At 38.4% G+C, this 22,660-nt stretch overlaps 1 protein-coding gene across 2 annotated transcripts in view; it reads right to left on the bottom strand.

The window, feature by feature from the left end:
- POU6F2 (POU class 6 homeobox 2) overlaps positions 1–22,660 on the bottom strand; it is a 306,477-nt gene that overhangs the window by 170,426 nt on the left and 113,391 nt on the right. For both annotated transcript variants that reach the window (XM_071736147.1, XM_071736146.1), the window contains 2 exons: positions 7,228–7,319; positions 6,020–6,248 (listed from right to left, as the gene is read on the bottom strand). In XM_071736147.1, the coding sequence (XP_071592248.1) occupies positions 6,020–6,248; positions 7,228–7,319 (321 nt within the window). The remainder of the gene's footprint in view (positions 1–6,019; positions 6,249–7,227; positions 7,320–22,660) is intronic.

Raw genomic sequence — 22,660 nt, 5'->3', positions numbered from 1 at the left:
TCCAGGTCTTAAATTCCAGTCACCCCACAACTCCTAACCTAGCAAGCACATCTGCTAGAGGATAGTAAATCACTAGGGTTTTGGTGAAAACTTTGGAGAGGAGCAGATTACTTCTGTCTTTCCCATCTGCTTCCTGGCATGCAAATCTGGAAACTCAAGACTCTGCCAAAGCAGGGCCCGCAAAGTTTAAGTACGTGTGAACACTTTGATTTCAGAATTAATTTGATCTACAACACATCATTACTCCTCACTGATGTCATTCCATAACCATTAGTAGTGAAAAAGTAGACAGAAACATCTGGAGTCTATTTGGGGTGGAAGTCAACAGCAGAGTACACATGCATTCAGACTACTGCATTTTAATGTCTCTGATGGTAGGCCTTTAACTTGTAGGGCCGAGAATCCAGCCATCAAATACCTAGCACGCTGGGAATGATCAATAAACAAGTAGCAGCTAATAAAGCCCCTCAGCTTTCACATTCCTTCTGCAAAGGCAGAACTTTGCCACTGATGAAGATGAGCAGTTAAGATGGGGCCACAGCCTCATATAGTAAGGGAAAAACAAATAAACAGCCCAATAGGGTTCTTTTGGGACCAGCTTCAGAAAAGCAGTTTTTGCTCGTTCACCCAAAACCTGCTATCAAGTCTTCCAAACAGTAAGTTTCCTGGGAGAACAGATGGAGACAAAAAAAAAATCCTTCTACCCACCCCATCTTTTGGGATGTCTGCCTGTTAGTTCTGTTCCCCTACAGCACAGTTTGGATGGGATAAAGCTGTCAGCCTGAGGAAAGCTGCTGCAATCGCTGCTAATCCACAGGTGCTCCCTGCGTGCCACAGTGTGCTTATGGATGCACAACTTCCTCTTGTTTATTTCCATGTACTAAGGTAGGGAGGGTATTCTTAGGGGGTGGCTAACCCCTCCTTTGTGTAACTGAGTCTGTCATAACGATTGCATTATATGCAGTGTTTATACAGTAATAGGGGAGGTATATTTGGTTCGAGGGCTTCACAAAAATTGCTAGTGAGTGCAGCTCCTTTTCTTGGTTCTTGTCATTCTTGTTCTGGTTATGTTAGTACACTGCAGAAGTACCTAGGAATAAACTATTCCTCTAAGTGAAATATCATTTTGATTATTACTGACATTGGTGCTCATTAAAATACATAAGTGAAACACTGCCTTTCTGTAGACTCTGAAAGCTATTTCATGTTACTTGAAGGGGAATACAAATGAAAAGGGACTGCATCACTTTAGTTAAAAGGAGAAAATGTTCTAAAATACTGAAATTTGGACTCCAGATCGGTAAGCAATTGAGGTTTGCTGTTTACTTCTTTTCTGTCTCTTTTTTGTTTTTCATCTCTCTCTGATTTTTTATTTTTTAAGGGATGTGTACATGGGGGAATGGAGACAGAGTATATTTACTTGATCTGTTGCACAATTAATGATACAAGTTTATGTTCAGATGAAACAAGATTTAATAAATGCAAACAATACACCTTTCCTTTTTGTTAACATTGTCTTTACCCAACATTCATTTTGACTCATTTCCAGAAAATAGAAGTCTTCTTAATTTATTTACCATCATCTATGTTTATTTCTACCAGTGCATTGTAACACTTGTCTCCTAGCTCTCAAGATGTTTAATACATTTCCCCTGCCATTGTATTACAGCAAAATATGACCTTCCACTGTTTAAATAATGTAATTTAATGATTTCACATTTTCAGCCATGCAAGGCTTCCTTTCAGCACTGAAGCCTTTCACTAATGATTTGGGGAGATAGTTTGTTCTCATTTCTTTCAGAACTCAAGACTGAGAAACTCTGGCTTGGAAATAAATTATTGACATCCACTTTAGGAAGACTACAATGTGTAGTGCAAATAAAATACATAAAGTTTCAGTGCCATGAGAGTAGAATCTCCAACTTTTTGGTTTCTTTCAAAGTTCAAGCATCATTCAAGCTTGGTATCAGTGGAGATATCTAAAACAATGTTGTGCCTTTGCTATGTGATTTAATGCATCCGGGCCAATCCTTTGCAGAGAGACTGCCAAATTATTATTCATGGTGTGTGAGTGGCCAGCAGTGAGCTGGTAGGCAATGTGGTCCTAGCTTCTTGTCATTTGAAACATGTATACTATACTAAAAGAATAGCTAAAATACATAAACTTCTTAGCTAAAACTGCTGTCGCTGCCATGAAAAAAATTAACAAAATGAGAGAACAGCCTTTAGCTATTCCTCAGCACTGGATTACCTTCCCATTTCTGAGTAATTCTACATGAAATCAAAAGGGTCAAAATTACACTAAGAAAACAAGACAGAAAAAAATCAGTCACGTCCCCCCTCCTCTCCTCCCCAAGGTATCTCTCTGTTCAGATATACAGAAATATTACAATGAGGCATAAAAAATCAGATAGGCTTAATGGGAGAATGTCTTTCCATGGATATCAGCTCTCAGGCATTACTGAATACTCTGGGATTAAGTAAATACTAGACCCTTGGAATCACTCTTGAGAAGGATAACTAAAATTTTAAAAAGAGAGCACTCTCCCCACCAAAACCTAGAGAAATCTGACCTGGCAAAGGAGATGCAGAAACTGAAACTGTTCAGCTCAGAGAAAAGTTTCCAAAGTCAGGAAGTTGGGCACAAGTTTGGGCAATAAGAGGAAACCTGGCAGAGTGTTTGCTATATTAAGTCAATAAGGACAGGCCAAGAAGCAATAGACTGAAAGCGAGGCACAACAATTTGTATTATAGGGCACCTGCCTTACTGTTTTCCTTCTCACACCCCTCAGAACTGTGATTGTGATGCCTCCAAAATGTTCGCTGTTTAAGGAAACAGAGCTGTGCTCCACTTGTAATCCTAATAAATGGAAAGGGGAAAGCAGGTGAGGAAATTTTGTGACAACAGCTTTCTTGGATGATTTTTTAAATTTTTCTCTACAGTGCTTTTGGTGGATTACAGTAAAATGTTATGGTTGTTGATTTTATTGTTTTCTTCATAGAACTGTTGTTGGAAAGCCAAAGTTCCATAGGTGAATCTGCATTACATTCAGGGATTTCTTTTTACTCTAAAGCAGATGGCTCTGTTCTGACATCAACCCACTGGCATTTCAGCAAACTCTATTCTTTGCATATTCCTTGTGTATACAAAATGTGCTTAGTAGGAGCCAGGGAAAACATATTTTTCTAAGTTTCACAGCAAGAATTTGCACAATCACTTTCCTTCCCTCTGTTCACAGACATTGGACTTCTTTGCTCAGGAAACAGCTATGGTATAGCAGTGTTCATGGCAAATGACAATGTGTAATAAACAGAAAATAAGCAAGTGTGTAACAACAATAGTTTTGAAAGAGACTTAGTCTAACTCTCTTGTCACTTACAGCAACAAAATTCCCATTGACTTAGTGGTAGGTCAGGACCATAAAACAACTGAACAACTTAACAAAAATACATTTGGAAAAAAAAGTTATTGTATTTATAAGAAACTGACAACTTAAGAACGTGTAATTTCACTGAATTTCACTGAGTAATTTCTGTATCATTAATTGTCCCACTTTACTACTGTCTTGAATTTTAAAAAAAACTCTTTTTTCCCATTTTAAATACTTAACATATCTCCTCTATCATTCCTATCATTGAATGCTCTTTTCTCCTTCCACAAGAAAGTTTCATTGTTTTAACTAATCACCTTGAGGTCTCATACTTATCACCCTGAAACAGACCTGAAAGTCCCCCTAAAGAAAATTAGTTAAACATATGTGGATCACACAAACTGTAGCGGTATTATTTCCTTGATCAACATTTAGTATGACTTCGAGTACTTTGTTAGATCAAAACTTCTCTAGATTAATACAACTTTTTAAAAGTCTTCAGGGTGTCTTTTGACTTTCTTAGCCAGGGTAGTTTTTGATTAAGAGGCTTAAAAGTTTATTGATAAGAGAAGAAAAAGTCAGGAGAAGAACCAGCTAGCAGGAGCTGGAGACATCTATGCTTGACTGCACTGGAAATTCAGGAAGAGCAGCTGTGACAACAGGAGTAATATGACAGGTTAGAAAACAGCATGAAAATATGTCCCCCAGTTATATAGGTTGACAACAGTGAGGTTTAAGAGTAATGTAAGTTGATTAATATAGTCTGTATGATTGACCAAAGAGAAGGAATTACCAAAACTGTATTATATTAAAGCATGGGGGTTGTGAGTATACCTGTAGAAATGGCTACAAACAGAGCATGGATTCTATGATTATCATTCAAATAGCCACAAAAAACAGGGAACAGAAGTCAATCATGTTCAATGCAACTCACGACACCACACAGCTACAGATGTCCTCTAGAAATAGAGCACTCTCACCTGACTCCTACATTGTACTATACAGGTACAACAGATGCTTCTCACTGTGATTCAGGGCTCTTAAGAGATGCTTGATTTGCTATCCTTGTGTGACAGTTTTGCTCCCAAATAATGACCACAGTAGCTACTTATTTAGAGAATCAGGAGGGAAGGCTAGAGAACATGACAAACAAAGTCAATTTGTGGGATCTGTTACTTTCAGCTACTTTATGGAAGGTGTGATTGTGTCCACAGGCAGGGAAGTGCATCTGATGTTCCAGCAAGTCCCTGTTTGATCCCATGCTTCTACCAGTAAAGATTATAGAGGAAACCTTTTCATCTGGTAAGGCCATTACTTCCAGAATTTATTTGGCAATAGAGTTACACCTCTTAGCTAGCAACTAAAACACCCATGGCTAAACTGAAGAGCAAAGGTTTTGTGGTTTAATCCCTATCTTCCAGCTTTGCAACATGGGGAGATTAAATGAAGCAAGAACTGCACAAGCTTATGTTTATTTATAATACTACATACCCAGCAACTATAACCCAGAGCACTCCAGAGTGGAAGGATACATTTTTATAATGCCTGTTTCTTCATTAAGATTTCATCATACACCTACGCTAAAAAGCCACTTCCCCTCCGCTTTGTTGTATCTGCTTTTACCCACTCCTGTTCCTGCATTACTTTTTTAATCTCTAGTTCCCTACTTTACATGCACTCTCAAATTTTAAACAAGCAAAATTTGTGCATTAGTGTGCCCTTTTCATCTATGATTTATGAATGACAGGTTCTTCGGTGCAGCTTAATGGTATGAGAGAGACATTATTTTAAACATTAAAGTGAAAACCATTTACAACTATGATAAGAGAGGTCTGTTGACATTAAACTTTAAAACAAGCACAAGGTAAAGGCAAGTAGCAGCTCCAACAGGTGAGACTACTATGCATGCAGTTTGTAAGGGAGTTTGTTCACCACATGAGATGTCTCTCTCTTTTCTCTGCTTCACAACCTGTAGGATTTGGTTCTTCAGACAATTCTTCTGCTAATCAGCAGCCACCAGAGCTTAATAACTGAATATTACTCAGTGTGGAGTGCAGAACATTCATTTAAAAAATTACAATTCTGTTAGAGGAAAACTTTTCCTACCATTCACATCAGCAAGAAACATACATAAATAAACAGAAAGAGCTAAAGTTTTATTTTGATACTTCCTGCTCACAACTCCATCATTCTCACACTGGACAATCACTGCCTTACCACGTTCTTTGTTCTGTTGTAAGATTCTGTTGTAAGATACTGACTAATACTTATTATGCTATATATTTGGTTCAGTTCTGTTCAGCAGCAACTGCTTTCTGCTAAGCAATCAACATAATTAGGAGCAGTAAGTAAATACATATATAATATATATTGTATGTACTTGGATTGAGTAGGGTTAGACATACTGATTGAACAGCAGAAAATACTGAGGAACAACAGGGATAACAGAATCTAAGACCCAACCTCTAATCCATTTCTATAAAAATGCCAATATTCCTTATGTATCTCTAAAATATGCAAAAAACAATCCAAGTATTAACTTTCAATATGGATCAAGAGCAACACTTCATTGGAAAAAGAAACCACTTGGTGTAAAAGAAAGAGATAAAGTAACAAACAGGCAGAAAAACCTACTAAATATGACTTACCTTGTAGGTTTTGCAATGGCAAAGTCATGATGCCTCCTGCTGCAGCTGCTGCTACCAGCCCTTGGATGTTGGTGAGATTCGCTGTAGGTAGAGTTAGGACGAGTCCTTGTTGGCCCCCCAGCTGCCCAGCCATGTTGAAAGGAATAAGGATGGGCTGGTTCAGGGCTGGAGTGCCTCCTGGCATCACCCCTGCTACTGCTGAGGCCAACTGCTGGGCAGTCAGTAATGGCTGTAACAAAACACAGACAGCAAGCACATGGTATGGTGCAGAGCTCAGTGGTACATACACAACTCTTCTGGCTTGAGATCCTTTTGTGTCCCATGAGAGACATGTGCTTCTTCCAATATCTTAAAGTATTTATTGTCACCAACACAGAAAGTTCTGACAAACTTGTCAGGCTGTAAGGTCACGCGGTGTGGTAGCAATCCCAGTTGGATCTAGACTGAAAAGTCACTACACTTGCACTGAACATAGGTTTTGAACACAAGAAGACTTAGGTCAACCTACAGGAACCTAAATGCCAACGTTTTCCATTTTCCCAGTTGTATCCTGACTGGAAAACACTACATAACAATTAATAGAAGTTATGTGGACAAAGACTGTCCTGGGAAGCAGAATAACATCAGTTATCTTCTTAGAGTGTGTCTGAACCTGGGCAAAATTGTGAAATCATGAAGTGATAAGGGAAAAATTTTAAAATGTTACCAGTGCCATACTATTATACCTACATTTTACCCTGAAGATAATAAATACTTAGCATAAAAGATAATGAAATGGCTTCACTAATGCAAGAAGTGTGTGTGACAGGCAGAACTGTCAGAGACAATAAGGTTGTATAAAAATTGCACAAGCTTTTAAATATTATTATATGTATTAAAAATATTTTATAGAAGAAGTTAAAATAATTTAACCACCTAATTACACAAAACTGCTTGGGCTTCATTTTAGAAAAATATACAAAAAGCTAATATTTCTAAGCAAATAACTTTAAAACAAATACATGATACAGACGCACTCCCTTTTTGTAACACTAAACGAAGCCAAACAGAATCACATTTTCTGCACTATACAGATCAAAGAGGTATTTACTTTTTCACAAAGTAAATTATTTAATATAATTATTTAATAAGAGTTATTTACTTTTTACAAAGTTATTTACTTTTTATCAAATCACATGTCTTGATTAGTCAAAAGGAAAGATACTGACCTGAGGCCCAACAGGGAATGCAGGATGAGACTGACTGGGTTGGTGCTGGTCTGCTGGGCTTGTCTCAGGCAGCACTGTGCTTCCTCTGGCCTCTGAAATCCAAAGAGCAGACTGACTTTATTACCAAGCCTGAGGACTGCCACATTACCTTCTACTCTGATGTCACATAACATCAAGCTGAAAATGATATGTTAAAGTGCTTTATCAATAACTCAAGCACTCAAATCACTTATCAGCTGCATAAATTATGCTAACATTCATTCAGAGCAGCCAGCTCATTCAAGGAGCTACGAAAATCTGACAGCAGTGAAACTGAAGCTATCATCAAGCCAGCTAATGTGGGTTGCATTATACATCAATTTACATACAGTACATGAGCACTCTGCGGGTGTGGGAACTGCGTTTTGTACGGTTAGGTGAGCATCAGCCATTCTAATTCCTGAAAGCAAAAAATTATCTGGAAAACAATCAAGTCACATCTACTTTGTATCCTAATAAAGTATTTTCTTTTGTCAGTTACTGAGGCAGCAAAGGCTGTACTGTGAGCAATGAAAAGGCACTATGAAAACTGAAAATGTGTATGCTTCCAAATGACAGCTATTTTTCTAAATTGCATGTGGGGAGTGAGCAAAATTCTGTGAAACCAAGGATTTCCAGCATTTATTCAGATGATCATTATCCTACAATTGAACTATATGTTGGGCACTAAGCACAGAACACAGTCCAGCAATACTAGATTCTGCTTAGGTCTGCAATACAGATTAAAAAAAAAAAAAAAAGAAGACTTATCGGTTGTAATAAAGTACCAAAATGTTTTTAAAACTGTGTCCCAATCCTCCATTCCCTCCGGGTGAAGGACCAGCATTGATTCACAAAGTTTTTCAGCACTGATGATCAGGCCTGCATTTATCTTTGAAGCTGAAATAATGAAAGCAAGTATCAAAATCAGCTGCAAGAGGACTATGGTCTCTTAAAAAGAAAACCCTGGCAACGGTGTCAGGTTTCCTAGTTGGCCCGATAGCTCCTGTTCTGTTACTTTTTTCAGATGAGAGGTTGAAATTCCATTCTAATTAAACCTTAAAGAGATGCTCTTTTCCAATGTTTGTCCTAGGAATAGCAGACGCAAAATAATTCAGCGCCAGTTTATTGGCACACCCTGGCATGGTAAGGAAAAGGGATACAATTCTGTCATAAATTTTAAAGATGATATTATCAATTCATTTAAAGCAAATTCTTCTATATATTCCCCAAGGGGGCAGACTTATAAACAGTCGAAATGTGAAAAAAAAAAATACTTCAGCACATTATTGTACAAATAAAATTGACTGCTACATATTATTCAATTGACTTCTATCTCTACAGCAAGGTGTCAATCATAACAGCATTTTAGAATAGGATTAATAAATGTGCAGACTTATGCAGAAATCTGAAAATCTGATTAATCTGTAATATTTTTGTATGGTCTCAAAAAGTCATAAATGGCCATTGCTTTGGGAATATTTACGGACAGTCTATTGAAATATCTGATTTGGAGCTAATAAAAGCAAACACACTTGCTGATGTCGTTTAAAGTGAATTCTAGAAAAATAAGTTTGGCATTTTAATGCACTATCATTTAATAATGGGAATAAACTGTCCTACTGTAATCAGTGAGGATTCTAATCATTGCCTAAAAATATGCAAAAAAGAGATCCAGGCACTGCAATTTGTATGTGCAATTTATTCATTCAAATTACTTGAAAAGAAAGAAATCTAATTAGATTGCAATATTCAATGAAAACGGTTTCCTCCAAATGCATTACAATCCTAGTGCTGCTGCCATTTCTAAGACAAAGGGTTTTTTCAGTATGGGATCCTCCTATACAAAATAAAATGCTATGTTACTAAACACAATTTTACCTTTGGAAATTCCACATGTTGTTATCTTTGGTTTTTTATCTTCTCTTCACAGCTATACATATAAAGTGATATTAGATCAAAGGCTCGATACCAATGAATATATCACTCCCCATTGAGTTCAAATCCTGTAAGTCAGTTTTGTTTACATAATTTTAAGGGCTGAGAAATTTGTCTTTGTGTGTGATTTAATTAATAAGAAAACAAGCTCCTGGTAATCTGTCACATTATTGAATTTTTCCATGAAAGCTGTGGGAGAAGAACAAAACTGAAGTAAAATATTCTCTAGACCTAGATTTTGTTGCAATAACTATAGCTTGAGCTCTCAGAAAATAAATAGAAATTTGGAAGAATTTTTGCCTGTGTTTTAGTATTTTTTTCCATGGTGTAGTTACCCTAAGAACCACTGTTTTCTGTTACTTATACCCTAAGGATTTTGCAATATTTCATCTCATCAGCTGTATCTAGTGCAGGTTGGCTACACAGGATGATAAAGCCTTAACTTAATTACACTCCTTTCCTTTTGCATTGCACTAATTGGAATCACTTAGGATTACATTCCTTTCATATGCTCACTCATTACAGATGATGTATTTTCTTATTTCAGTGCTCAAATGCTCTCCCTGCTCACCTGCCAGATGATGCATGTATCTCAGAAAAACAGTTCATGTGGTCCTACCTGGCATTCTTTATGAAATTATGCATGCCATAATCTCAGAATGAAATTCTCACATTTCCTCTCATGCCCTTTCCGATCTACCTATTATAACAGCCACTCAAAAGTCAAGATTTTTTTTTCAAAAAGCACAGGAAAAGCTGCCTGCTGGACTGGCACCTAGTACAGCAAGGTGAGGATTTCAGGGTTAAGCTCTGTTGCATCACACCCAGTGACAGCATTTGTTCCTTGCTGTACACTATCTTCAGTGAGACATATAGGTCAAAGCTCTCAGGAAGGGGAAGCAGAGCACAAAACATCTGTAGAAGGCTACTTTTCTGCCTTATAATGTTGACTGGGTGGATTTCTCTGATTTCAGGGGATCTGAGGATTCGGGAGAACTCTGTCACAGCTGTTGTTTCTGATGCACACATTCATTGCTACTAATCTGGAAAATACCTTCATTAAGACCATCACACCGAGCTGGCAGTGTACAATCACATGCATTGTTTTTCCCTGCTGTTTTACCACTGTTATTTGGGACTTCATTGGTTCCAGATGCTGGAATGACCTCTGCAGGTAAATTAATCCCCTGTCCAAATTCCAGTGCTCACTAATAAAAATGGCCTGACAAAACCTAGCCTAGATTTTCAACTTGTCCAGATACAGGCCATTAACTCCTGTTAGGCTATCCCCCAACATCACTCAGCTTTTAGTCAGCAAGGGTCATAGTGGCAAGGAACCAGGGCTCATAGCAGTCCCTGTGGAGATGGGGAGCTACCAGCAGCACCTTCTCTGCTCTCAGCTACACTTCGGAGAGATTGTACTCTCATTACACCTTCAACTGCTGGAGCACAAGGAGAGGGCAGTCAAAGGAGACTTTCCTACTCTGGAAAGAGAGGGAATTCTCCTCAACATCATTTGCCTAGGCAGGGAGCTGAGACTTCTCTTATAAGCGAGTTCTGCCATCACAGCCTAAGTCAATGAGTTTGCTCGGTAGCACTGCATGAGCAGATAGCAGTGCTACTGCCATGCTACAGCCATGAGAGGCCTTAATATTTAATAAGCAGTATTCATTGTACGTGATTCATCATAAATTAATTATAAATTATATAATACATACACTCACCTCTCATACCAACAAGGGGCTGAAAGGGCATGACACAACAAAGAAATTGAAGTGCACAGTATACATTGTAAAATAATCCTCTTAAAATAAAATATTATTTAAAATAAAGCTAAGTAAAATGAAGGCAACCTTCTTCTCCATTTATTAAAAAGAATAAATAAAAAAATCCCCCAAACCAAGCAAAAAACCTTATTGAACGCTACCTGGTTAAAAACGAGAAAACCACAAAAGAAACAATGAGGTTTAAGAGTGATGGAAGTTGATTCATATGGTCTGTCTGATTGACCAAAGAGAAGGAAAGTGAAGATACTGTCTGTGAGAAAAACAGTCTTACATTTTTAAAACTAATAAACTCACAGTCTGAGCATGCAGTATCGCTGCATTTAGATCATAAGCCATATTATCAGGAGAAAAACAGATAACTTGTTAAAATAAATTAAATAGACTGACTAATAATATTCAAATTATCGGGTATGGTGTGTGAAAGTCCATCATCTCTGATTAAAGTAACTCAGCTCTTCATTAAATGAACCCTTAATTGTCAGCAATTATACCAGAAGCAATCTTGCTGAACAAAATTTAATAGCTGAAAGAAAAAGATGCAGCTGATAATGAAAAATCATAATATTCCCTCCAAACAATCCTCATTCTGCCATGAAGCACCATATTGTGGCTCTCCACTGTTTTCATTTTCCTACTCCCCCCAGAGGCTGGACATGTATGTAGAAAAGTTTTCCAAACCACCTCATCATAAAACTTGAGTAATCAGATTGCTACACAGAATTTCACAAATGCATCTGAATTTTACAATCCTTGCAGGAGAGAAAATTGAGATTTTATGCTGAATCCATTTTACATTTGTATTATCCTACGGTTATCAAAGGAGATGTTCCTGTTACCTCAGCAAAGAGAATCAAACACAGAAACTAAATGGGATTTATAAATCACCCACGAAAAGGTGTGAATTTAAGCTCTGACTTCTCATATTTAAGTAGTCAGATAATTGTCTTCTTCCAGTCCAAGACTAGGATGTGGCATACAATTCACTCATCTGGATTACATAAAACTGTTCTAAGTTTCGGGCTGTCCCACAAATCATTGAACAACTCACCTTTTCCTGCTGACCTCTACTTATGATTCTAAGCTTTTCTTTTTAGGCAGAGACTTCAGTCTCACTAAGAAAACTAAAGAAGTAGGGATCTGTGTATGTGCAAATTACCATCAGCACCTGTTAACTCTGAACGCTAACAATGTTGCAAAGTCAGTATCATTATTTCACTGTTCAATCATTTTAGCAAAAACATACAAGTTCTGGGCTTATCTTTCACAATGTCAGACTGTCTCAGTTTACATAACTTGCACCCTTAATTTTCCCCTACCAATGTACAAAAACCTTCTAATTTACCTTCGGAAATGTTTGTGGTGTGATAAGGAAATGCCATATTGATCTGCCATATCGACATATATGTCAATGCAATATCCTGTACAGAAAAGCTAAAAATCCTGCATTCAAAAATGGATTGAATTAGATAGCCGAATGAATAGAGCAGGCTGGCTTTACTGACTGTCATTCAGTATTTAAATAAGTGAAAAACCCACAGTTTTATGTATCTCTGAAACTTCCAGGCAGTTGCTACTGCAAAGCTACCAAAATCCCTGCAGAGCATCGTGCCAGAAGAGCACAATATCTCGCCTTTGTCTGGCCCCTGGGGATATCTCCTAAAGGATCTTCTCCTGTGAGACACATGAGGTAACCAAAATCACTGTGCTCATTACCCATATGCACAGAGCTTGGCTTTTATTAATGCACCTGCATCTTTCTGGATCAGGGCTGGTATAGGAAACTCCTCCTCACTACAAGAAAGACACTGAGCAGCTGGAGCGAGCTCAGAGAAGGGCAACCAAGGTGGTGAAGGGTCGGGAGAACAAGTCCTGTGAGGAAAGGCTGAGGGAATTGGGAATGTTTAGTTTGGCTGAGAGGAGACCTTATTGCTCTCTACAACTACCTGAAAGAAGGTTGAAGGGAAGTGGGTGCTGGCCTCTTGTCTCAAGTGAACAATGATAGAACTAGAGGGAACGGCCTGAAGTTGCACCAGGGAAGGTTTAGACTAGATATGAGGCAGAATTTCTTTACTGAGAGAGTAGTTAGGCATTGGAACGGACTGCCCAGGGAGGTGGTGGAATTACCACCTCTGGAAGTATTTAAGAAACGTGTACATGAGGCACTTCAGAACCTGCTTCAGTGGATGATACAGATATTGATATATATATTTTACTGGGGGAGGGGATCTTGACAGTTGGATGCAGTCATCTTAGAGGTCTTTCCCAACTGTGACAATTCTTTGATTCTGTGGTAACATTAAAAGTTCATAACTGTTTATAATTAAATCAGGCTATTAGATTGGTTAATATTACAGAGGACTTCTGGGCCACCACCAGTTATGTTTATCACCAAACAAAAAATCCCAACCAACCAAAAAAAAAACCTACCATACTCAGGCACAAAAATCACAGATAATGCAAAAATTCAGCTCTTCCTACTGCCTTAAATTTTCTTCTTTCTCATCTATTCCTGCCCCTCTTTCATTGTCTTTTCTTTTCTCTTTTTCCCAAGTGAAATTTTTTCTTATTACTGTCTATATGAATATTCTTCCACTTCAGATACTTCTTATGAGAAAACAAGAGTCACTACTGCAGAAAAGGTGAAGGGATATAATTGCAAAAGGATGTTCTTTATTCAAAATAGACTCATTCTACTATTCTTCACCCCCCAAATAAAGTGCATGAAAAAATCTCTTGTTAATGGTACATACATTTTTTATGAATTGGACATTATATATTGAGAGTTCTAGTTTCTCTTATACCGTATGCATTAGCACAAATATAATCATATTAAGGTCACAAAGACCCTATCAGTTTTCCCTGAATTCATACAACATTTCTTACTCACTGTTTGCTGTTAGTGCTGGTGAAAGCAATGATGATAAAGGTTACTTACCAGAAGATGGACAGTTGAATGCATTATTATTTCATGTTGGGCAGCTGATCCCTAGCTAAGAAGGGCAGGAGGCTTCTCTAAATTAAATTTTCCTTTCTTCCCATCCCTGGAAGCTTACTAAATGCCAAAGAGTGAGCACATTAAATAACATCTATTTTGGAACTGCTACAGTTTGCCATCTTCAGAGATAACTAGGATTTCTTTATGATTTTTACACAATTTATCTGTGCATGTATTTTTATTCCTGATAGGGCAGAGGGCAAGCTTTCCACCAAAACCCCAACATCCTGATATTCTTGCCCCAGTCTAACCCCTGGCCCCTCCCAAAATAAGATAGGCTATGATGACATCTTATCATTAAATACTTTGTTTTTTGCCCGAGGAATCTTGCACAATTTACATACTATGGGCTTGGCTGCTGGCATTACAGGCAGCTGAAAGCCAGGCAATACGGGCGGACTGCCTCTGGTGCACAGTAATTCAAGCTTCTTAGTGGAAGGAAAGTGTAGCATCTCTGACATCTTTTGCTTTTTACAAGTAACATTGATAGACTTATTTATGAAGGATAGGGCACAGGTAGGTGGCTGATGACAGAAATTTAACTTGCAGCTTTGACACATCCCAGGGAATAGAAAGGAAAAACTGTAAGGTGGGGAGGGGATGAACCTAGTGTCCTACCAGTCCTATGAGAGGCTGTTTAGAAATTGAAATCATCTGGTTCGGTGAGTGGGGAATATCCAGTTAAAGGAGGAAGCATTCAATTAAACCCACTAAAGGTACCTGGCACTTAGATCCTTAGCAGAGCCAGTGTTCAGCAAAAATGCACCCCATAATACATGTAAACTCCTACTGGAGCATCCTAACCAGCAAGTATGGTCAAGCAACAGTGGTTTATCACTCCTGCTACTGAGTTCACTGTCTGATTTCATTCCTGTGGTGCCTTTAACAATTTCACACTCTCTGCTGTGGTCTTTACACAGCCCTGTGGGGCAGCTCCGTCAAGTGTCTCATTACAGGTTGTTCAGCTGTTTGGACTTTATTGAGACTCTTGAAAGAGCCATCCCACAGAGCTGTGTACTGTGGGAGTCCAGTCGAGATCCAGGAGGAAACCTGAACAGTGGCAGGAACTCTGTATGCAGGAGACCATGCTCCTAGATCAGACTAAATCACAAAACTGGTAAGTCTACATTATAAACCTATTAAGCTGCACATGTACCTTCAGAAATTCTGAGTTAGAAAAACTCAACAGCCCTGCCCCTTCAAAAGGTGTCTGTGTGGTTTGATATGTGCAGCAAGTTCTCATGATGTGGCTCAGCAGGGTGAGCCATTATTTCAAATGAAAGCATTGGCTGGAAGCTGCAAAAACTCATGGTACGAATGCCTCCAGAACTTGTAAATCCTGAAGTGAATTAACTTCTGTCTCTTTATTATTGTCTGAAATCAATTGTAGTGACTATTTACAAGGAGCTTTTTCCAGGAGTTCTCAAACATTTCATATTTATCTGTTTTTAAAGAGCATTCAGTCTGCTGGCCAGGTCTTGCAAGCTGTATCAAGCCTGACCATTGCTAAATCAAGTTTAAAGCACCCAGCTAGGGCTTTTGGTTCACACACACAATTTCATGCCCTGCCTTCTTTGCAGACCAAAAGCTAAAAATATAAAAAGACCTAAAAAGAATTAATAGTCAGCATTATCAGCCTGTCTGCTTCCTGAATGTGAGAAGTTATTTACCAGACAATGATAGTAAAACATTCTGCTGCAACCACTAAGATGGTCTTTCACAGACTGGAAATACCCTGAAACAGATCTTCGGGGAAATAGCCCAGTGGTTTACAAACATTTGGATATTGCTCCTGTAATATGTTGATCTTGCCTTGATGTGAGTCAAACTCCCACCAGATTTCACATGTTATATTAGTTCTCTCGGAAAGTTTAAGAACACAGCACAGGTTAAAAAAGATTTACTCATAACAGGCATAATTCCCAGGACAGTCACGCTGCATGAAAGACCTTCTGGTTAGTAATGCCTTGTCATGGCAAGACCTCTTTGTCACAACATGCCATGCAGGAAGGAGAAAAGCAAAAAGAAGCCATATGACCTGACTTTGCCAAAATACCAAGTGGCAGGCAACTTGCTTCAAAAAGTGAGAGAGGGCACTATGATACATCCTAACAGGATTAAACTAGATGGAATATACAAACTGCTTCTAATCTATGAGAATGCTTTTCTTCATATATCTAGGTATGCCCCTCTATAGATAGATAGATAGATAGATAGATAGATAGATAGATATCTTTAAGTAAGTTAGTGTCTTACATCCCTTTCATTTTTATATTATTGTTCTGTTTATTTTTCAGCATTACAGTAATTGAAAAATATCCACTGGTAAAAGATGCTATTAATTTAAGTGCATTCATAGTGTGTTATGTCACTAATAGACTTAGGTAACATTACTCTTTTATCCTTTTTACAAAGCATTATTTTATTGTCCTCTCATTTCTAAGATTTTACTTCCACTTACAGTCAAGTAGAGTGAGGGCTTTGCAGAATTCTATTATATTATTGTCCTGTCATTATTCTAACTCCATTACACAACACAAAACCAGCATCAGCTTCCATTTGTCATATTATTTATTTTGAGGATTATTTCAGATGTCAGACTATGTGTACGTGCCTACTAAACATAATTTGGAGTTGGGCAAAAAGTAATTACTGATTCTTTCTTAACATTTTTTTAAAAAAACATTTTTAAACAACTATATTTCTGCAAGAGCTCTGTCATCTGATTTTGACCCATGCAGCCCTTTAGGAAAATCTAGCTATATTTACAAAAAATAAAGCAATGTCTAGAGGTACATACAGACAAACAGATTTTAACTTCTTTGTCCATTCTCCCAGACCAGCTTACAGAAACCAGTCTTGGTGTGGAAGCTACACATGGTGCTCTGTACAAGCACACTGAGTGCCACTTTAACACAGCTGTGTTGCTTATAGACAGAAGCTGTCCTTGTGAGTGGCCACAGGGGAGCACAGAGGACCCAAAGAAACAAAGATCCAGGGCCCACCTTTCCTACAAGTCAGATCCTTTGGCAGCCAACAAATGGTACAGCATGCCATATGTGCTTTATGGAAGTGGATTGTGACTGCCTACTTAAAATCTTTCAGCTCTCCTGCCTTTGAGGATATGCAAACGACATCTAGGATTGGTTTGAAATAGCCAAGACTCTCACCATCTGTTCTTTATGGCTGCTATAAAAGAAAGATGGATCAGGTGCTGATCTGGCAAAGCAAGATTTAGGTTCAGTGCCTAACCACCACAGAATTCCTGTGAGACCTTCACAATCTCTTTTCATTCACATCTAGGAGCACTGTTGGGCTCTCAGGGTCTGGAGAAGGCCTGGACCAAAGGAGCATCTCAGTTAGAATGGTTGCATCAGCAGGTATTGCTAGCGTGCTACTTCCTCCAGTCACAGACTTATCACCATATCTTCAGGGCAAAAACATCCATCAGAGGTGGTCCAGTGTCTACACAACTGGTTTCTAGAGCTGTCTTCCCTCCAAGTTGAAGGAATCTGCACTCAGATCCCTGGGACAACTTTGTCTTTGGGACGAAGCCACTGCATGTATTTCTTGAATCCTCACATTGGCACAAAAAGCTCCTACTTTCACCACCTTGTCTCTTCTTAACTCTCTCCACATATTGGCTACTGAAGAACTGATGGAGGAAAAAATATTTGCTGACTACTGGCTATACAGTCCCAAGTGGGGTTCTGGTCACAATCAGTTGTCCCCTTAATCATGAGATTTATGAGAGCACCCAACTTAGGTAGCTTCCTTTGTTATTCTGTAGGGTCTGTTGGTTATATAAATGACAACACACTAAGCAAATTTCTCTCCACAAGGGACATATAGGTTCAAAACTCAATCTAGATTGAAAACACATTAAAAAAAAAAAAAACCAAAAACAAAATAAAAACCCACCAAACAACTTACATCCATATTTACCACCTTCTCAGTTCAAATGGTATTTAAAAAGCTTCCTTGGAAAATTCAGCCCTTTGCTGTACACTGTAAGATTGACAATCATAAGACAGTTTTACATAGAAAACAGGATTCAGTAGGTTTTACTTCAGTCATTGTGAAGCACATCAATTGTGTGTGTTCATGTACTTCACACAGGTTTTGCTGTAATAGCATTGGTTTTGCTTAATGTTATTCTAATGACATTCCTCCAAAGAGCATTTGTGGATACCACAACTCCCTAAATGGTAACAATGGATAAACATCGGCTTTAGAAATGTAGGTCTATATTATTTATGAAGCTGCAATTGTCCTGTAAATAACCCAGTTGTTAAAATGATATGTATCTATGTAATTGAGTCTTCTGTATACAAATAAATAAGGCTTTATTGCAATGTCAGAAGTTAACAGACCAGTCAATAAAATCAATAACTCACTTTTTCTTGCTTATATATCTAACTTTTCTCCACCTTTCCTATGTCCTCTGTTTGTTCTGGTTACATATTAACACCCCAGAGGATAAATAGCCCTCATGATATTATTTAGTAAATAGTGGTCTGAATAAAAGTCTAAAGAAACATCACCTCAGCAGTTTAATTTTCTGCCTATTTATCATACATTTAACATACACCTGCCTGGTATAAATCATGGAAAAAAGAAACTGTCTTGATCTATACATCAGAGTGCTAGAGATATTTAATGTGAATGATGACATGACGGTCTAAGTAAATTAGGTTCACGTTGATACATTTAGCTAAAAGTGCTCCAGGCTTAGACTGCAATTACTGTATAACCACTGTTGAAGTAGCACTGTCAGATTATAACACTGTGCTGCTTATGTCTCCACTATTAAGGTTGTATCAGCATTTTTTTTTCCCCAATATTTATAATTTAGCTGTAAAATTTGCTTTGATCTGAAACTCGGTGAGCCAGAAGCCAGATTCTACAAATCTTTATACAAGAAAGTTGACTGGTTTACTTCTGTGGGAGTGTTTTCATTAACTAGGCCCTGCCAGAATACAGTCCAGGGTTCATGAGCCTTGTTGTTTTATTTTCTTAATGAAGAGGACCATTGCCTTTAAAAAGTATTCTTTAAGAGAAAAAATAAAGAAATATACGGAAGCATTGGTAAATAAGGCTTGATTTTGTGATGTGATTAGGTCCCTAACTTGGTAATCTCTTGTTTTCAGTACTTTAAAGAAGAAAAACTAACAGCAAAGCTGCAGCAATGTAAAAACTAGCCTTGGGGCATATGCACTAAATTTTGTTCCACTAATTACATTTTCTTGTGGGTTTTCATCTGAGATCTACTACACCTCCTAAACAATGTAAAATTGGGAGGGCTCCAAATGTGTCATCATCATCTATCAGGAATACAAACGTGCTCACAAAAGCTATATTATTATGTATGCTCCATACAGGCTCTTCATTCAAAAATATTTTAACAGACGTCATCCTGGATAAATATAATGGTTCATGTGAGGCTCTGAAACACTTTACTCACAGAAGAAACAAATTTGGGCAGCATTTTTCAAATTGAGTTAAGTTCTTAATACACACCCACAGGCTTACTTAGACTTATAGATACAATATCTTTTTCTTTCATCCTCCTTAGATAGCAGAGCACATGATCTATTATTGATGAACATTTTCCTGTTTTGATACTGCTTTCTTGGTTCACTGCTGAAATTTGTCCTAACTCTGCGTTTGGCTTTTGGATAAGATTACTGTGGAGCACTGGTCAGGGGACAAATGCAAGCCCCTTCTTCATGGTTCTAGCAGCCTACAGGTTATCTGCAGAGAAGGTGCAGATTGTACAACAGCATCCTCTGAATCTTTTATTTTAAAAAGATGGCCACAGAGAGAGTTGCCAAAAACAGCTGAGGGGAGCCACACATTCCAATGGTTTGTTAGCCTAAGTCAAAATCCCCACAAAAATAGAAAATGCTTTTAAAATTGATACAGAATATAGCCAGTTGATAAGCAACAGAAGACCCTGAAGTTCAGGATTCCTCTTGGAGTTTCATTTGAAAGTGGTTTTCACTTCTGCTTTCACTGTCCCTGGTGCAGAAGAGTAAACCATTGCAGTAAACTGCATTTGGCTCAATACTGCAAATGTCCCAGTAAGCAACTTCACTCCTGTAAGCAGACTCACTGAAGCAACACAAGCACGAGGCAATGGGGACTCTGCTTTATAATCCTGAGGTAAGACCCCTCTGTACAGAGAAAGGGTGTGGTATTACATTCAGGTCTCATGTTGCAAGGCTTTGCAAGGCTTCATAAGAATTTACTTTTTTTTTTGTTTTTTTTTAAGTTTACACAGTTTCATTTGGCATTGAAGAAGCAGGCTCTGGCAGCTGTGCAGATGCTCGTACACAAGTAATACAGTGATATCTTTTGTGGACAGCACGAAAATTCCCTGCACAGAAGTTACTTTCATCCCCACAAGTTTCATTTCCATTTATTTTATGTCATATAGTAACACCAAGACAAATTTGTGGCAGTAAGACACAGGCTCACTGTTCTATAATAAAGTAGAAGGTTTTTTTAAAGTACCTCTGACTTTTGCAGTCTGGCACCTTAAGCACTGGGTTATGTGCAAATGCATGTACCTGACATGCCAACTAGCACGGCACGATGGTTGTGTTGTCTCATGGGCAGAGGGTACCACAGTGGGTTGCAAGCAGGGATGCTGTGCTTCCTTAGGGAAGTCCATGCTGCAGCTGGGGCCTCTACACTTCTGCACTGGGAGCCCCTGGCAGCAGTCCTGGCAGCCCAGCTGCTCTGCAACACCAGTGGGCTAAGTGGGAGAGGGATGCCATGCTGCTCTGCAGCACACAAAATGCCAGGCAAGGGGCTGAGCAGCACAAATATTGTTGTCCTAAGCCATGAGCGGCAAACTTAGGGGTGGATGGGGAGCAAAATGGTGAAAGAGAGTTCCCTGCTGGTGTTCACTGTTCTAGCAGGCATTGATCTTTCTGCTAGGGATAGCTCCCCAAAATATTAGGCCAGCATCATCAAGGAAGGCAGACACAATTCTAAGATGAGGACAGTTGTTTGAGGACTGAGCAGCTCAGCAGTGGGGCCTCCCCTTTGGACAGTGACAGCATGGCAGCATCGGCTGCTGTCTGTCTACAGCATCATGCTGAGCATGCCTCTGTGCTTCAGCTTCTGCCATGGAAATTATTCTATATCAGAACTTCAGGCTGACCCACTACAGGGGGACACAGCTCATGGGACAGAAAAAAGGTGGTTTAGCCACTGTGAAGTGTAGTGACAACCCTTAGTCTCATATCTCTATAAAATGGGTGCTGTTATAACCATCACTCATTTCCTTTTGAAGCAGACAGGTCTAAAGGCAAGAATATGCACTCTCTATTTATTTACAATCGTCACAAGATTATAAAAATAAGGACATGGGGTGCAAATCTATCATTCTTTTTCTCCCACTCTGATGATTTGTGACAAATATCTCGGAGCAAATCATACCATCTCATCTTATTCAAAAAGACCTTGATGGTCAATGGCTTTTAATCACCTGATCTCAAATATAAACTGTAATCCTCAGAAAAATCCTGCATACATCAGGGGACAAAAGCACTCCTACATCAGGATCTCCATATTTTTCTCCAGGGATCTTGACTGGGTTTGCACTCTTATAACATACACATCTGGCATCTGATGCATGTCTTCTAAGAAATGGCTTTAGGCTGGGGTTGCTTTCCTTGGCTTCCCATTCCTGCTTAACTTCTTTTTCTGTGCTGTTTTCCTCCATTTTCACAACAATGCTTGGACAAAACATCTGAAACAGTGACTTCAAAAATTTTAAAAGTATGTGGGGGTTGATTGCTCATGATTTTAAAGCTGGAGTGGGTCTTGGGAAAAAAAAAAAAATACAGTACATAAGGCAACTTTTAAGCTCACTGTTTTCTAAGAATAACTTTCTATTTTGAACAAAACAAAAATATTTTGTATTGAAATGGGAATAGTGGAGGAAGGACTGACACATCCTGCCACTAACACCAGAACTTAAAACACTGAAGGGCATCCTTGAGGTTGGAAGTTCCCCACACTTCAGCCTCTTGCCAGAAGAGAAAATAGAATCTCCCCATTAGGAGCAGCTCATCTTCCAAAGATACCTTTCCTCCTTTGCAAAGACAAATATTTTCAAACACTGCATCACATTCACACTCTCCTCATGTACTAAGCAAAGACATAAGCATCTTAATATTTCAAAACTATAATATAATGCAATAAGATTAAGCATAATAACAACTACCAAACAGGACAACTTTAAAGAAAAGCATTGCATTTTCTATATGAAATGATATATGGTGATCACTGCCTAGAAATGGATCAGTTGGGCTCCAGTGGAGCAGCTGCATAAGCATTCAAACCAGCAATAACTGGTTTGAACTGCTGAACCTCAGCACTGCTGAGGTACCTTTCTGACCAGCGTCATCTCATTTTGTCCCCCCTGAGCAAGGCTTAAAGCCATACTGAAAAAAACAGCCAAAGACAGCTTTGTCTCCCTGCCCTTCTTCCTGAAATTCTCAGTATTATTAACAACTCTCAAATGGCTAGTAATTTACATTACACTGAGTCCAATTAAAACCACTACAGATCCTATTTTTTATGGATTTACAGCTGTTGGTAGGGTTAAAGCATAAACAATATGGCACACATAATTTGTACTTTAAAAGAAAAGTTTTTTGGTTTTTTTTAATGTTTTTTC

Source organism: Heliangelus exortis, chromosome 2, assembly GCF_036169615.1.
Source record: "Heliangelus exortis chromosome 2, bHelExo1.hap1, whole genome shotgun sequence".
In the NCBI taxonomy this organism is placed as follows: Eukaryota; Metazoa; Chordata; class Aves; order Apodiformes; family Trochilidae; genus Heliangelus; species Heliangelus exortis.
The sequence above is the reverse complement of the archived record's forward strand: the minus strand, read 5'-3'. Positions and strand labels throughout refer to the sequence as shown.